This window comes from Sphaeramia orbicularis, chromosome 17, assembly GCF_902148855.1.
Source record: "Sphaeramia orbicularis chromosome 17, fSphaOr1.1, whole genome shotgun sequence".
Taxonomy (NCBI): Eukaryota; Metazoa; Chordata; class Actinopteri; order Kurtiformes; family Apogonidae; genus Sphaeramia; species Sphaeramia orbicularis.
The window spans coordinates 780,358-798,384 of record NC_043973.1 but is presented as its reverse complement, the minus strand read 5'-3'; the positions used below and the strand labels follow the sequence as shown (position 1 = coordinate 798,384).

The 18,027-nt window shown below is 38.7% G+C and overlaps 2 protein-coding genes across 2 annotated transcripts in view; one reads left to right on the top strand and one right to left on the bottom strand.

Annotated features, from left to right (window-relative positions):
* Nucleotides 1-18,027, bottom strand: part of LOC115437017 (E3 ubiquitin-protein ligase TRIM39-like) — a 760,370-nt gene that overhangs the window by 93,543 nt on the left and 648,800 nt on the right. The window lies entirely within an intron of this gene.
* The window catches only part of LOC115437010 (kinesin-1 heavy chain-like), a 54,556-nt gene continuing 44,704 nt past the window's right edge, over nt 8,176-18,027 (top strand). Inside the window, 1 exon segment of the mRNA XM_030160065.1 lies at nt 8,176-8,537. Within this exon segment, the coding sequence (XP_030015925.1) occupies nt 8,412-8,537 (126 nt within the window). The 5' untranslated portion in view covers nt 8,176-8,411.

The window sequence follows — 18,027 nt, the reverse complement described above, 5'->3', positions numbered from 1 at the left end:
AAAAGGCAATTTTTGTTTGTTTCTTTTTTAAAAAATAAATTATTTCCTGGAAGAATTGAATTCCAGCAGAAATCTGCACAAACGCTAAACACATTTATATTTGATCCCAACAGGATCTAATGTTCTATCACCAAATGTTCAGACTGAAATTCTGTTTTACAGACATTCCAGTTTCAGATCCTGTTCAAATGTTCAGATTCTATTAGTTCACAACTGACCAAGGTTATTATCATTAACGAAAACTAACGAAATGATGAAAACTAGAATTGTAAAAACATTTTCATTAACTGAAATAAATAAAAACTATAATTAAAAGAAAACAAAACATAACTAACTGAAACTGCATTGTGTGTTTATAAAACTAACTGAAATGGATAAAAACTGTGGATCAAATTCCCTTCGTTTTTGTTTTTGTTGATGTCGGATTGATATGAAAGCAATATCTTTGTCTCTCTCAGTTTTCTGTGCTGTCTCCATACGACACTTTTTGCTCCGTCACTTGTGTTCACTTGTGGTTTCCAGTCGTCTTCTGGTCCCCACTCTACCTGGAAACATGGAGACTAAAGCAGCAGAGTCCTGTCTGGGATTGATTTGAATAGGAGCACAGAGAAGAAGAGAAAAGAGACCACTGAACTACAACTGAACTACAACTGAACTACAACTGAACTACAACTAAACTACAACTGAACTACAACTGAACTACAACTGAACTACAACTGAACTACAACTAAACTACAACTGAACTACAACTAAACTACAACTGAACTACAACTGAACTACAACTGAACTACAACTAAACTACAACTGAACTACAACTGAACTACAACTGAACTACAACTAAACTACAACTGAACTACAACTGAACTACAACTAAACTACAACTGAAACTAAACTACAACTGAACTACAACTGAACTACAACTAAACTACAACTAAACTACAACTGAAACTAAACTACAGCTGAACTACAACTGATCTACAACTAAACTACAACTGAACTACAACTGAACTACAACTAAACTACAACTAAACTACAACTGAACTAAAACTAAACTACAACTGAACTACAACTGAACTACAACTAAACTACAACTAAACTACAACTGAACTAAAACTAAACTACAACTGAACTACAACTGAACTACAACTAAACTACAACTAAACTACAACTGAACTACAACTAAACTACAACTGAACTACAACTAAACTACAACTGAACTACAACTGAACTACAACTGAACTACAACTGAACTACAACTAAACTACAACTGAACTACAACTGAACTAAAACTAAACTACAACTGAACTACAACTAAACTAAAACTAAACTACAACTGAACTACAACTGAACTAAAACTAAACTACAACTAAGCATTTAGAAAAAAATGAAAAGTAATAAAAACTATCAAACCTGCTCTAAAAACGATTAAAATGAACTGAATTAAAGAAAAAAAGTCAAAACTAAATAAAATTAAACTATAATGAAAAATCCAAAACTATTACAACCTTGGAACTAACATCAGAACATTATTTTAGTTCAGTTCCAACAAAGGAACTCCCATCTGCCTCAGACAGTAAAAAGTGCTTTTAGGATTCTTCAAAGAACCATTATTTAATAAAACAGTGTTAAAAAATTATAAATAAGATACAAACAATAAAGAAAAACAAAAATTAACCTCCACAATATCTGCATTTGAATAAATACCTAAAAATATCCATACAGTACTTTTTTCATATTGATACAGTATTGTGAAATGAAATATCATAATATATTGCAGAGCTGATGTTTTCTAACACCTCTAATCAACGTCACAAACATTTGTGTTGTTCCGACACAATTCATGTTATATCATATATTCAAGTTATTCTATTTTGTTTTTAATTTTAAATGTATGTATTACAGTGTTCAGTGTCTATAAATGGCACTTGTTCTTTACATTGTCATTTAAAACTGATGTAATTTCAGTCATTAAATTGATCTTCGTCTGCAGCATAATGTCAGCATGAAAGCACATCTACAGGGTACAAGCAGTACAGTCAGCCAGCTGGCAATTAATAGGCTTAGCCCGACGCTGAGCCTGTAGTGCACAGGTGTCAAACATGCGGCCCGGGGCCCAAATCTGGCCCACCAGAGGGTCCAGTCTGACCCACCAAAGGGTCCAGTCTGACCCACCAAAGGGTCCAATCTGGCCCACCAAAGGGTCCAGTCTGACCCACCAAAGGGTCCAGTCTGACCCACCAAAGGGTCCAATCTGGCCCACCAAAGGGTCCAGTCTGACCCGCCAAAGGGTCCAATCTGGCCCACCAAAGGGTCCAGTCTGACCCGCCAAAGGGTCCAATCTGACCCACCAAAGGGTCCAATCTGACCCACCAAAGGGTCCAGTCTGACCCGCCAAAGGGTCCAATCTGACCCACCAAAGGGTCCAGTCTGACCCGCCAAAGGCTCCAATCTGACCCACCAAAGGGTCCAGTCTGACCCACCAAAGGGTCCAATCTGGCCCACCAAAGGGTCCAGTCTGACCCGCCAAAGGGTCCAATCTGGCCCACCAAAGGGTCCAGTCTGACCCGCCAAAGGGTCCAGTCTGACCCACCAAAGGGTCCAATCTGACCCACCAAAGGGTCCAGTCTGACCCACCAAAGGGTCCAATCTGACCCACCAAAGGGTCCAGTCTGACCCACCAAAGGGTCCAATCTGACCCACCAAAGGCTCCAGTCTGACCCACCAAAGGGTCCAGTCTGACCCGCCAAAGGCTCCAACCTGACCCACCAAAGGGTCCAGTCTGACCCACCACAGGGTCCAGTCTGACCCACCAAAGGGTCCAGTCTGACCCACCAAAGGCTCCAGTCTGACCCACCAAAGGGTCCAGTCTGACCCACCAAAGGCTCCAGTCTGACCCACCAAAGGCTCCAATCTGACCCACCAAAGGGTCCAATCTGACCCACCAAAGGGTCCAGTCTGACCCGCCAAAGGCTCCAATCTGACCCACCAAAGGCTCCATTCTGACCCACCAAAGGGTCCAGTCTGACCCGCCAAAGGCTCCAACCTGACCCACCAAAGGGTCCAGTCTGACCCACCACAGGGTCCAGTCTGACCCACCAAAGGGTCCAGTCTGACCCACCAAAGGCTCCAGTCTGACCCACCAAAGGGTCCAGTCTGACCCACCAAAGGGTCCAGTCTGACCCGCCAAAGGGTCCAGTCTGACCCACCAAAGGGTCCAGTCTGACCCACCACAGGGTCCAATCCGGCTGGTAGGATGGATTACACTGAAGATATTAATCAATGGTGTAAAAATCATTTTAATTCAGGTTCCACATACAGACCAATTAGACCTCAGTTGGGTCAGATCAGTCAAATAGAATCATAATAGTTTATAAATAATGACAACTGCAGATTTTATCTTTGTTTTAGTGGAAAAAAAAGTTAAATTGCATGAAAACGTTTATCATTAACAAACTATCCTTTTACAAAAAAATGTGAATAACTTGAACAAATATGAACAACCTGAAATGTCTGAAGAGAAGTAAAAGCAAGTTTACCAATATTAGACCTGCTTCTATATGTTTTGTGTATTTGTAATTGTAATGTAAGTTATAACGCACATGTGTAAATGATAAACTGATTAACTGAGGCAGAATATTGTTAAAATTGTGCTTGTTTTTCTTAAGACATTTTGAGTTGTTCATGTTATTCAGATTTTTAAGGAAACGTTGTAGATATAAACATTATCATAAAGTAATTTTACTTTTTCATCTGGTATTATTATTATTAATAATAATAATAATAATAATTTACTATTACTATTATTTATTTATGTTATTGTTTATTTGCTTATCATTCACTTATGTACCAGTACTTATATTTTGTTGGTTGATTTTTGTTTTGATTTCACTGTTGACATGTTTGAAATAAAGGTTTCATTCATTCATTCATTCATTCATTCATTCATTCATTCATACTGGTCCGGCCCTGCCTCAGTGCACAGTTAGGTGTGCTGGGAGGGATTTATTTATTTATTTTTATTTTTTTACATCAGAATCAGAATTGCCTTTATTGTCATTTGACAGTACAAAGTACATCAAACGAAACTGAGTTCGATGATTAGGGCCATGGGGCCGCTGCTCCCGTACCTGTAGCTTAATGTACACATTAGAAACACAAATGCTCCCTTCAGCCAGCTCCTGCTTTGTAAACTGAACAGTAGGATGTGGTAAAAACAGTATGGAGGCAGCTCATATGACAGAACAGCTCCTCTATTATCCCCTCCTTTTATTCCACTCGTCTCATTCATCAGGAGCTGGAGACAGTGTGGCGTTCAGGGACTGGTTCCTGAATGACGGCCTGCCCTGCCCTCCCTGTTGGCTCAGACGGCTGCACCACACCCTGCAGTCTCTGGGCTGAACACACAGGCACAACTGGTATTTGGATTAGCTCAGCACTCCAGCATGAAAAAGGAGATCGCTCACTGTTTCAGGGAGGGGCCAGAAAATGTGTTCAGCCACTTAGCTGTTGGCCATACCCCCCCCCCCCCCCCCCCCCCCCCCCCTTTTCCATTATGACATCTGTTGATTGAAGCCAAATCTCTTTGGACTGTGCCAGTTGGAAGTTTCTGTATCTTACTTTAGAAAAATTGGGCTTTAATCTGCAGTCAGTCAGATGTGTAAAAACATTGTATCAGGACCCGATAGCAAGAATAAAAATAAAGGGTAAGCTCACAAATTGGTTTAGTCCACAAACATCCACAAGGCAAGGGTGTGGGTTGTCTCCTACCCTCTTTGCACTTTTCACTGAGCCACTGGCACAAGCAAAAAGGAAAGAGAAGGAAAGAGAAGGAATTACAATGAGACAAGTAGAACCTACAGTTGGACCATTTACAGACGATGTCTTAATATATTTAAAACAACCAGATAAGTGTCTGCCAAAGTTGATGAATCTACTACATAATTACGGGTACACTGTAAAAAAAATCTGTAATTTAACTGAATTTCCACTGTTTATTTAACAGATTTTTCCTGTATTTTCAAGATACAGGAAAATATCAATGAAATGACAAAAACAGACTGTGATTTTACATGTCAAATGGAAAATAACATGAAAAAACTGTTACTGTGTATAACCAGAAAATTTCAATTTTTTAAAATATTTTTTTTCTTTTTTCAGAGAAAAATAGAGTTAAAATACATTTGCAAATGTATCAGAATTTCACAAATATTTTTTTCTATTCATGAGATTAAACTGTTAATTTAGAGTTTAATACTGTAAAAAAAAAAAAAAAAAAAAAAAAAAAAGAAAACGAGATAAAATTACTGACAGTTAACAGTAACAGAAGTATTTGTTCTGTCAGTTGAACCAGACTTGTTTGTTAATTGACAAATATCTTGTGTAATTACAGGAGGTTTCACAACAAAAATGTTGAATAAATGTATTTTTGTGAATGTATAACATGTATAAGCACTGATAAACTGTCCAAATACAGTTTTTATCAGTGGATTGGACACCTGAGTCTCATTGAAAATTATATATATATATATATATATATATATATATATATATATATATATATATATATATATATATATATATATATACATATATATATATATATATATATATATATATATGTATAAATTTTAAAGGCCTTAATACATGAAAATATTCATTATTAAACATTAAAAAAGTAAAAAAAATAAAGTGCAAAATCTCATGTAAAGTTAGGGCAAACAACTGTATTTTAATGATGGAAAATTACTGTATTTTTATGAGATGGTTATTTTCCAATATTTAACAGTATTTTTTCAGCACCCCTGCTACCAGAATAATACCGTTTTTTTTTTTTTACAATTTTCTTTTTTTTTTTACCGTGTACCTTTCAGGCTATAAACTAAATGTTGGGAAAACACGGGTTCTGCCTATAAATTTCAATCCTCCCCCAGAATTAACACAGAAATATAATTTTAAGTGGAATAAAAAAATCTATTCATTATTTGGGAATAAATATTACAAATAACCTTTCTAAATTGGGGTAAAATGAATTATGAATCTTTAAATCATCAGCTGTATAAGGATATGGACAGGTGGGATGTGTTTTTGTCAGATTTCAGTGCAAGAATTGAAATTATTAAGATGAATGTGCTGCCAAGAGTTTTCTATTTGTTCCAGTCTTTGCCAGGAGATTGCTCACTGTTTCAGGAGGGGCCAGAAAATGTGTTCAGCCACTTAGCTGTTGGCCATACCCCCCCCCCGCCCCTTCCATTATGACATCTGTTGATTGAAGTCAAATCGGATGCGTTTTTATTTCGGAGGCAGACTCCCAGCTGCAGCATACACAGCACATGTACAGTCTTCAGGCCAACTGTGCCACAGGCTTTAGTCATATCCTCAGTTGGTTCGAACAAAAGGACTAGTGTTGAAAATATCACACACATATTCCATTTAACACCGCTCACACACAAAAGGCTTCATTGAAACTGAAGGTTGACACTAAACTATCACTACTCTTGGTGATTTGTTTCGTTTGTGGATCCTTTTCTGGCTTTGTGATGAAAAAAAAAAAATCTGTTAAATAAAACACTGAGTTAGTGTCTCATGATTTATTTTGAGATTATGAGAGATAATATGTCATTATTTTGAGTTACAACAACATTACTGTTGAGTCACTAAATCATTACTTTGATATACTAGGTCATTGTTAAGGTACTGTATATGATTCTTCACTTATTAATTAGTTATTATGAGAAAGTCACAAAAATGTGACTAAGCTGCACAAATATGATCAACCTGTATAAAGACGAGTGCAATTTTAATAGAATAATCTGCCTGTTACTAAAGGTTTTGTGCATTTGTAGATCTACTGTGATCTGCAAGCTGTAATACACACATTTAAATGATAAACTGAGGAATAATATTGTTAAAAATGCACATATTGTTCTTCAGACATTTCAGGATGTTCATGTTATTCAGATTTTAAGGAAATCTGGTCGATGTAAACATTTTCATAATGTACTTTTACTTTTTCACTGGTCCAGTCCATTTGGGCTCATATTGGGTTGAATGTTGCCCCTGAACTTAAATGAGTTTGACACCCTGCTCTACTAAGTCTGGATCTTTTTCACTAGGTGCTCATCGAAGGTGTTCTCATAATGTTCTCCTCTTGATTTTTTTTTTTTTTGTTGTCTTCCATGTTTTGTTTTTTTTTAACTTTATTTGAATATCAGTTTACATTGTCACACATTGTTACACTGCCAAACATTTAACATATAACTCAATACACACAATACATGAGAATGCAGATACAAAAATAGAATACAGTCATAAAGTCAGTACATATACAGAATACATTTTCAATAATACATATAAAAAAATAAATAAATAAATAAAATAAACACATAAATCATTTCTCATCTAAAATTTCACTAAATGGCAGATGATACATTAAATATCTTACCATAGCTGTCTGGTATTATTTGGGTGGACGTGGTGTATGATATTCTGTTCATGCTTTCTTTTCTTATATTCATCATTTAATAGGTCTTATGTATTTTATTTTTATTGTTGTTTGTTTGTTTTGTGTTTTTTTCCCCTCTCTCTTCTGCCCAGTTTACTCAGTTGTGGTTGTAGTTACTGTTTCCATTATAATTATCACCATGGTTGTTACTGTTTGTATTGTTGATACTTTCTTGTGAGGGTCTTCGCCACCTTCTTCTTTCTTGCCCCCCCCCCCCCCAGTGTTAGATCCAGCATCGAAATGTGGTTCAACTAAACTCATAATAAAGACAGTAGAGTATCAAGAGAAGCCTCATATACTTTAAGAAGTTACCCTTGGTAAAGCAAATGTGTTCAGCACCAAAAGGAGCCAGACTACCATTCTGCTGTTAGGATGAAGGACAAGACAAGTTTAAAAAACAAACAAACAAACAAACAAACAAACAAACAAGGGCTAATGACTTATAAAGTGAGTTAAAGTCAATTAAAAAACGAGGTAAGGCATGTTTGGAGGCTGAAAATTTTTGCTTCTGAATGAAATATTTTCCCAATAAATGACAAACTGAAGTAAACAGTGCAGACAGGTGTAGTTGTTGTCAGAACCCCAGAACATGTCTGTGGATGCTCAGTTGTTGCTGTTGGAGGATGACATGAAGCAGCAGCTCAGAGGTGACGTCATCGTGCTCCACATCCTCAGTGTGGGAGGGGTGAGGTGGCCGCTCATCCACCGGTATCATGGCGTCCTAACAGGAGGGGAAGTGATTGAGAACAAAACAAGGATTTTTATCGAATGCCCGCTACAGTATAGTCCTTTCCGGAACCTGAGATTGGGACAGAGGGGTCCGGCCTCCCTTTTCGCCCCCCACGGCCGCCCCTGGGCTCTAGGATAGTCTTGTGTTTTCTTGGTGAATTTCCATTCGTAAACCGTGAAGATGGCCGACCCGGCGGAGTGCACTATCAAAGTGATGTGCCGTTTCAGGCCCCTCAACAGCTCCGAGGTGACCAGAGGCGACAGATACATTCCCAAGTTCCAAGGGGAAGACACTGTCGTAATCGGGGTGAGTTCTATTGTGTTGGGAGGGTTTTTGGACATGTTTGACACAGCCCTCCGGCACAGTCAGCAGTACGCCATTTTTGATTGTCCTGTAGCTGTGGCTGTTAGCACCTTAGCCTGCTAGCTAAAGTTAGCACACACTGACCTGTTCACCGCTGCGTTGTCCCGCTGGCCCTCAGCCTCAGCCCGCTTCTGGCGCCACCTAAACACTCACTTCAAATGTACTTGGGATTATTTCGGCCTGTATATCGTGGGCAGTCATTAGTGTCATTCGGGTCCTTAATTGACAAAGCCAGCCCCTCCTGGTGCTCTTCAAATGTCACTTTTCGCAGTTGCCCTGTCATGGCTAGCGAGCTGTCATTCAACAAAGCCACAAACACATCGGCTGGTGCGGGTTAAAATGTCGCCAGTTAGCCAGCCCCCCCGGCACAGCGTACACACCACACTGTTTACTGCATTATTTAGTGACTTTTAAGGATGTGAAGTGGAGCATATGTAACGATAAAGCTATTAATTATGAACCGTTTGCGTCAGCATTAAAGCGTAAGCCAGCTTTGATTTGGTTGTGGCTAACAGACTGTTGGCTAGCAGGCTAGGCCAGCTGGTGGTTGACAGATTAGCCGGCCTTGGCTAGCTGGCTACTTTTAATACTGCTGCTTAATTAAAGCTAACATTTACTTGCTGACCAGCTGGCTACACAACCGATCCTTCATCAGCTCAAGCAGACATGATGCAGAGCGGTGATCACGATATAAAATGAAAAATATGCTTTAATAGAGACCCGGAATCGCAGACATAAAGTGTCTTCATGGACATTCATACAAATGTTAGAGTCCATGTAGGCCACTGGTTCTCCAATGGCCCCCTTTGACTGGACACGTCGTCCTCTTCAAATAAATGTGTCGACTTTGAATAATCTGTTATGCTATCGTTTGGATCTTCAGTCTGTCTGTCTTTGATTTAACACGCCCTGTGGTGATAAAGACCGCAAGGAAAATGGCATGAACACAGTTTCCACTGTGACAAAAAAAGGAAATTCCTCTACTTGTGCAGTGGCACAGTGCCTCGATTTTATTTAATCGACAAAGCCTTGATGTACTGTCTTTGCTTTGTCATCATTTAGATGTGAAGACAGTTGTCTTGATCACATGTCCCTACCTAACTGTGTTGCAGGGCTGAATGTGGTACACATGAAAAAAAGATGGGCCTTTCATCTGCCATACAATGTAACAGTAGCAGTTAAGGAGCCTAACATCTAAAAGGCCAAGCTCTTATATCATGTTTGTACATGCTATAAGTGTAAAGTGAATGACAGGTCCTGGTTAAATATTACTTTTCTGTAGCCACATGCTGTGATTGCCTTGGTGGACTTTGGTGTCCTCATAACATGACCATTTATGATTAAAAAGTTTCTAAGGCAGTAGAAACTGGTCTTGAATTATAGATGTGAATTGTTAGTTACAGGAGTGGAGATGAATCACTTTGTTTTTGAGTTAAATATAAATTTGCCACAACGATGCAACCAGACTATTCATTTTCCGAGCAAACTGGAAAAGACCGTTATAGCTGTGGTGACTCTGCTGAGGCTGACCTCTGGGGTTTAACTAATACTGTGCTTGTCAGTGCTCCCTGGACATGATGACATCATAGTCATAGTACAAAATATGAGTTCACATAGGAAAGGCCTCAGTGTTGCCGGCTGGTTGCCTGGTAGTGTCTGGTGATGCGTCTGCTGTGAGAAGTCAAACATTTACTGTACCCATAAGCGGCACCAGCCCAGGCTTCCCGGCTAATCCCCCTGTGTTTTCTCTCCTGGTAACCAGCTGTTCCACCAATCAGAGCAGGCAGTTGGCTGGCCGCTAGGCGATTTTCCTTGGGTGGGGAGGGTCACTGTTATTATGGCGATGTACTTTGTTTTGCAGATGCACTTATCCATGGTGGCTGACTCACTTAGCTTATATTTTTATCCATTTTGAAACAGTCCAGGGTGTGGACTCGTATTAGGCCTGAAGCCTCACAGGCCCTAGTGAGGCTGACCACACTGCTTGTTCTAAAGATGTCTTTCAAGCAGCTTTAACACTGTGATATAACATTGACATTGTTACTCAGCACGTTTGTCTCCAAGAGCATATTCCTGTAGGACTGACTGCCTTGCTCAGTCCAGCTATGTTTAAAATAAGGGTGATGATTTTCCACTTGATGTAGTGTGAATATCACTACTAGTGAGGTTTGCTGAGCTAGTTTGATCAGTGTAGGTTGAGTGGGCAGCAGGTGAATAATTCATGCCTCTATTACTTCACTGTCAGTTTTTTTCAGGAAAATCTCAAGATTTTTTCTCTTTTTGATTTGTAATCACATCTAGAGCTGGGTACCGAACCCTGATACTGTTATGTTACTGATCAAACTGCTTAGATACTGTTTTTGAGGATTGAAAAATGCTTTGTTGCACCAAATTTTGATGCCTGAATGGTCCGTCTGCTTGTACCAAGGTCTAATGATGCTGTTTATTCGCCTGCAACAGTATCATACACAGATGAATAGTTTGTTAATTGCCAGGGTTTTATGGTCTAATTTGTCTCGCCACAGGTTCATAATGAACTGAAAAAAGAAATATTGCACTGACTCATAATAACACAAAACATTTGTAATGTTGTGCTTTGTCCTATTGTGTCACAACCCAAACTCCTGATGTGGAGTAAATGTACATGTTTAGTGCTGACAGACTATAAACAGCTGGGAATACACAAACTAGCCCTGCAATTTTAGTGACAAAAACTAGACTAAATCTCAAAACTAAACTAAAGACTGTATTAAGAGAGGTTATAGGTTTCTTCTGTTGGCACGCCATGAGTAAAACTGAACTTAACTAATAGTAGTAACTAACACTATGGCTTTAGAGATCACATTTCTAGATTATGATTTATCTTAATTTGTCACATGATCAAATTTTTATGGGGGTAATACAGAATTGGGTATTAAAAATATAAGTACTGTCAGAACATTTCTACTCAACTAACATACATTTTAAAAGGCCCATTCATCAGTGTATTTACAGTATTTTAAAGAGAGCATTGTACCGGTCTTTGGGGTTGCAGCATTAATGTGGCTCGCTCACATCATAAGGTTAGGGAGTTTACTTCAAGCCATTTATAGCAAAACTTTAATGTCTTTCCACACTTAAGGGTTCAGCTTACCCCACATTAACTTGCAGACTTTGTGTAATGTGCTATTTTGTTCCTGAAGAAATAATAATGATGAAAAACTGTGAGTCCGGGTTCTGAACTCTGACATGCAGCGAGTCTGATTCATTCAGATGTTTTCGAATCATGCGAGAGTATAAAAAACCTCAACAGGACAACTTAGGCCACCATTGTCTAGGTAATTAATGGAAACACTGAAGCTGTTTTAGATTTATGTACAGGACATGTAAATTTGTGTTTACTTCATCCATATATTGTGACAACACTGTAATAATGTTTGACCAAAATGATGCAAGTTTCAAGTTGGATAACAACAACAACAACAAAAAGCCATCACACACAACCACCCCTCCAGAAACCAAGGGAAACTACAAAAATAAATTTCATTTAGATTATGGTTCATATTTCTGCTTCTAGCTCAAAAGATTGTGATCTTTGGCCAGATCCCCCAGCCCCAGTTGACAGTATGTTAACAGGCATCCTCAGATCATGGAAAACAGTCTTCTATTCCGACACTGATAAACCACACTGTGATGTATGGTGTGATAAAACACCAGTTTGTGTGGTCAAAAAGGACATGCATATCAGTGCAGATAGAAGCGTCTTTGTATTCTCTGGTGGTCAAAAGACTCAAAGAACTTTTAGTCATAAGTGCCAATTCATTTATTTGTTAACACACAAAAAACAGCATATAGGTAGATGTCCATCAAAAAGTCAACCGGTGTAGAAGTTTGTTTTTTTGGCACCTTTCAAATGGCAGAGGTTCACTGATGCTGAGAAAAAATAGGTATAATTTCTCATAAATCATTAAAAAGTAGCTCTGCTACTCTTTGCCTCTGCTGCTATAAAATGCTATATTAACTTTCAGGTTTTGTCTCTGTACGTTCTTTGAAATAATAGTCACATGACCACCATTACAGACAAAATACAACAGACCTCAGTTTGGGCCACACCTGTGGCAATGACTCCACATGTTTATGAAGGGTAAAGTACAGCCCTCAGCCCCACCTACAGATCCTCAGACATTTCTTAAAACAAGGAACTGGTATTGTAAGTGTTTGGCTGATACCCAGCCTTAGTCACATCTCATGCGGAACATGACTGAACTACTTATATACTTTTTTCAAACACAACTAAATAATGTATCCTCAAATACCAGATCTGTACCGGACAGACTTCTGACAACTATGGACCAACAAAAAGCAAAGATGTATTTGAACTCATTTTACTTGTGATAATATGCTGACTAGGGATGTAACGATTACCGGTATAACGACAAACCATGGTAAAATTCCCGACGGTTAGGATTACTGTTTAAATTGTAATTATCATGATAACTGTGTTTGATTACCGCATTTTGAAAGAGAAAGAAAGAGAGAGAGACTCTATCGATCTATCAATGAAAAATAAACTAAAACAACTCAAACTTGATACGGAAAATGGTCAAACAATGGCCATAAGATGCCATCTTTAATGCACATTTGTATGTTTGATGTTTACATGTTAATATTTGAATGCTTCTGCCAACAGAAAATACATTGTGCCTATTATTTTATTTATTTATTTTCAAAATACAACTTGGTTAAATTATTTCAGTGTGTGTATCAGTACTTTCTGAATATTTTTAGCACCTTTCAACAATACCATGATAATAACCATAACCATGATAATTTTGGTCACAATAACCGTGATATGAAATTTTCATATCGTTACATCCCTAATGCTGACATTTCCTGCCTAGCAACTCCAATCCAATGAGATGTTATTCAGGACAATGGTCTGAATGCTGCAGAATAACCTTGGAGTCTGTGTCTGTGAGTTCCTGGGTCTCTTTAACAGCTTCACCTCAGCAGTGTCACAGCGAAGTCATCATGACAGAGCACTTATGAATACTCTAACATTACATTGATGGTAATTACATTTTCAGCAAGTAATCCCATTAGACGGAAGTGTAGGTAACAAGACCAGTAGCACTGAGGACTGAAAGCTACGCTATTGTGTGGTGACGGTGTCTGGCAGGACTGATAGTGGCTCAGCGCTCTTTGTTCTGGCCAGGGTTAATTTCCAGGATGTGGTAAACTGGAGTGAATTACCAGCATGTAAAGGTGCTGGTGTTCTGCTGTGGAGCTCTGCTTTAGATATGACCATATGTTGGAGGGGGATTATGAGTGCACTTTGAGGACATGTCCACTGTTGTGTTGGGGTGTAAGAAAATATCGGATCTGCAATATATCACAGTATTTCATTTCACAATACTGTATCGATATTAAAAAGTGCTGTATCGATATTTTCAGGTGTTTATTCAAATGCAGATATTGTGGAGGTTCGTATTTGTTTTTTTGTTTTTCTGTTTTGTTATATTTATTATTATTTAACACTCTTTTATTGAGTAATGTTAGTTCCCTTGTTGGGATTGCACAAAAATACTGTTCTGATGTTAGTTGTGAACTAATAGAATATGAACATTTGAACAGGATCTTAAACTATAATGTCTATAAAACATTAAGTTAAGTGAGTTAAGTTTTAACACAGGAAAATTTTGTGATATAGCATTAGATCCTGTTCTGATCAAATAAAAATGTTTATAGTATTTGTGCATATTTCTGGTGTAATTCAATTCCTTCCATCCATCCATCCATCCATCCATCCATCCATCCATCCATCCATCCATCACCTTCCGCTTTATCTGGGGCCGGGTCGCGGGGGTAACAGTCTAAGCAGGGATGTCCAGACTTCCCTCTCCCCAGACACCTCCTCCAGTAATTCAATCCTTCAAGGAAATAATCATTAAAAAAAAAAAGTCTTTTTAACAGTATCATGATATATCATATCGTGACCCTAGTATTGTGATTTGTATCGTATTGCCGGATTCTTGCCAATACACATCCCTACTGTTGTGGTTAGAGTTGTGTCTCCCTGTGTCTCATATGAGGACGTAACATGTTGGCTTTGGTGCATCTTATACTTGTGCCAAGCTTACAGGTGTGGTTTTCATTAGTAGATGTGTCTTCATGTGTTGGCAAAGCACAATACACTTACCTGTGTAAACGGATGATGGTGTCAAACTTCACTCTACACCTGATCCAAAGATAAAAGTAGACAAAGTACAAAGTATCACCACATTTTATGGCTGAAACTTGGGAGTGCCAAAGACAAATATGGAATGGTTTGGTTATAATGACAAGCTAAGATGCTGCAAAGACCTCCTCTGAGGACGTGGGAATTGTAACAGTCACGAAGATGTAAAAATCAACCTGAAAAAGCCAACATGTTGCAGAGAAAAGTAGTTGTACAGTGTGTGATGTGTAATGGATTATGGTGCTGAATTCAGTTTTTTGGGCTGTTGCTTCTTTTGCAGCAAGCAAACTGACAGAATGATCCTATCGACAAAAAAAACAACAACAGCCACTCCTAGCTTCAAACATTCAGTTGTGTTCTAAATGATAGCAGTCAAAGAACACTAACTACATTAATTGCTGGTTTTGGTAGAAATTGTATTTGTGTGTAATTGAATCATGAGTGTGGAGCACAGGTAGTGAGGCCACCCATTTTGTGGAAAAAATAGATGTCAAACAGGACGTGCTTATTGAAGGATGAAGGCAGAAAACATTGTACACGCTGGTTATAGTGCATTTGTCTCTGAAAATCTGAGTAAAATGGGTCATTCCAGACATTGTTCAGAAGACCAGCATACTTTGGTGGAAAAGCTGGAGCAGGGAAAACAAGGGAAAACGTAAAGAAGTGCAAAAAATGACAGGCTGCTCAGCTGAAATGATCCCAAATGCTTTCAAATGGCAAAGACCGTGGAAAAACTTCCATTTGAATGAATTTGAAGAATAGGCAAATGTCAAAAACTCAGTCAGTGAGCAGCTCCAGGGCAATCAGAGAAGGTGTAAAGTTACCTGTGAGGACTGTAACTATTAGACGACACCTATGTGAAACCAAGCAGTAGGTGAGAAACCCCCACAAAGTCCATTGGATTTAAAAAAAAAAAGTGCGGAAAGGATTACTATTTACCAACGACCCCAAAACATTGAATTGAAGCCACGGTAAACTGTAAAGACAGTGAAGTGGTGATGTAAGCATCATGATGTGAGGATGTTTCTTACACTATAGTTTCAGGACTATTTATCACATACCAAGGATCATGGATCAGTGCTATACGTGTGCGTTTTCGGCCTTTTGTGTGTTATTCAATGCTATTTGATCGCGTGTCAATTTATGCCAAGATCTCCAGTTCATATAACTGCTAACCCTAACCCTCGGTGCGTGGTATTTGACATGGCGTGAACATACACACAGAAAGCTTACAATGCATACAGATAACACACCAATTAACAGTGGCATCCAATAACCGAAAAGTTGGTGGTTCGATTCCTGCTCCGTCCTAGTCACTCCATTGTGTCTTTGGGCAAGATCCTTCACCCTCCTTCCCTCCAGTGTCACTCACACTGGTGTATGAATGCGTATGAATGTTCGGTGGTGGTGGGAGGGGCCGTAGGCATGAATTGGCAGCCACGCTTCTGTCAGTCTGCCCCAGAACCGCAGTGGATACAGATGTAGTTTAACACCACCAGAGGGGGAGTGTGAGAGCGAATGAATAATGGGTCAATAATGTAAAGCGCTTTGAGTGTCCAAAAAAGCGCGATAGAAATCTAATCCATTATTATTATTTACACGAGTCATGAAATCATGTTGCTTTATTAAGATATTAGCTTTCAAAAACTACTTCATGGTCAGAGATGATGCTCATTCTTATGCTTACAAGTCTATTAATGTCAAAAAGCCAGGAGAAAATTAAAAACACGTATCGGCTAAAATGTGCTTAGAGGTCTGATTTCTGTCTTTGTGCATAAGAAATCAATCTAAGTGAATCCTCAAAGGAACTTTGTGTTGGTAAATGCAAGTTATCCAAATGTACAGGATTTCAGTTCTGTTCAACATGTTGATGCTCATATGAACTATGTTTTCAGCTCAAAAATGTCCAATTTCATCACAATTAATGCTATATTTTCATGTCACAAATGGACAAGTTCTATTTGAACTGAATTGACCTGAAAAACAAATCTTCTCTTCTTTTGGATTCCCCAGTTTTTCTTCCCAGATTCTCTCCTCCATATCACATGTTTTATTTGTACAGGTTCAATCTGGAGTATGGTGCTGATCCATCCTGCTTCTGTTCCACCAATACATACATGAAGAATGGCACACAGCACTGTTTACATCAACAGTTTTACAATAAGAAGCATTTTTAGACAGAAAGAACAATTCTATATTGTTCTTTCCTCTTTAGTCTGATGATAAACTATACAATAAATAATAGTGCTCCTAGTTTTTGCACAGGGATCATTAGTGTAAACGCTGACATGGCTGCAGAGCATCAGTATGATGGGATCCACAACAACCATGTCACATCCGTCCACTGACACATTTAGTGTTTTTGTGTCAGCTGGGATTGTTTTAGATCCACAATACCAACATTTATGAAGAAGAGCAGAATTAGCAATAGGAAGTCTAGAAGTTTATTCCTAATAAAGTACTGGTACTGACCAGAGCATCATGGGTAATGTCATGTCCGTCCACCAGCAAAAGTTTTCACATACACGTGCTATTCCAAATCCAATATTTATGAAAATAGAGCTTCCACTGTCAAAGAATATCAGTAGTCTGTGCACAAATGGATTAGCATCATTTCAACACAGTTCTATGCATTTATGACAACTTTTTTTGACACAAGTGGCCATTCATTTGACCCCCTAAGGAAATTTTAGCCAGTATATAAAGTCAAAGCTAGGATGTTTGATAAATGAGTTTCCCCTTTACTTGTAAATGTGTTTAAGCTTGTCATGTAGAAAGACTTAATGAGCGGTGTCACACCAGCTGCTTGTCAACATTCTTGACCTTGGGGAGGGGACGTACAGGTGGAAACGCCAACCCCTGCCACTAAATAATGTTGTCAGTTTTGTTAGCAGAAGGGGCAGTGTTGAGCTTCAACTCTAATGCACAGTGCAGTTCAAACCACACCCATCAGGCTGAACAGGAGTCAGCTGGGACCGTATAGTCTCACTTGAACTGTAGAATCGCTTGTAGCATCACTTTTTCTCGTCCCTGCGGCTGCTTCCTTAAATCCAGCTATCGATCGCTATCTCGCTGGAGCGGGCCTTTGAAGTCTTGACGTAGCCCGTGGGATATCTCAATCTAAATCACAAACACGCTGCGCTTTTTGAAGCAGGCTGTTTCCTAAGCCGCTGGTAAAAGTTTAGGGCCTGTTAGAATAATTTAGTTCATTAATGC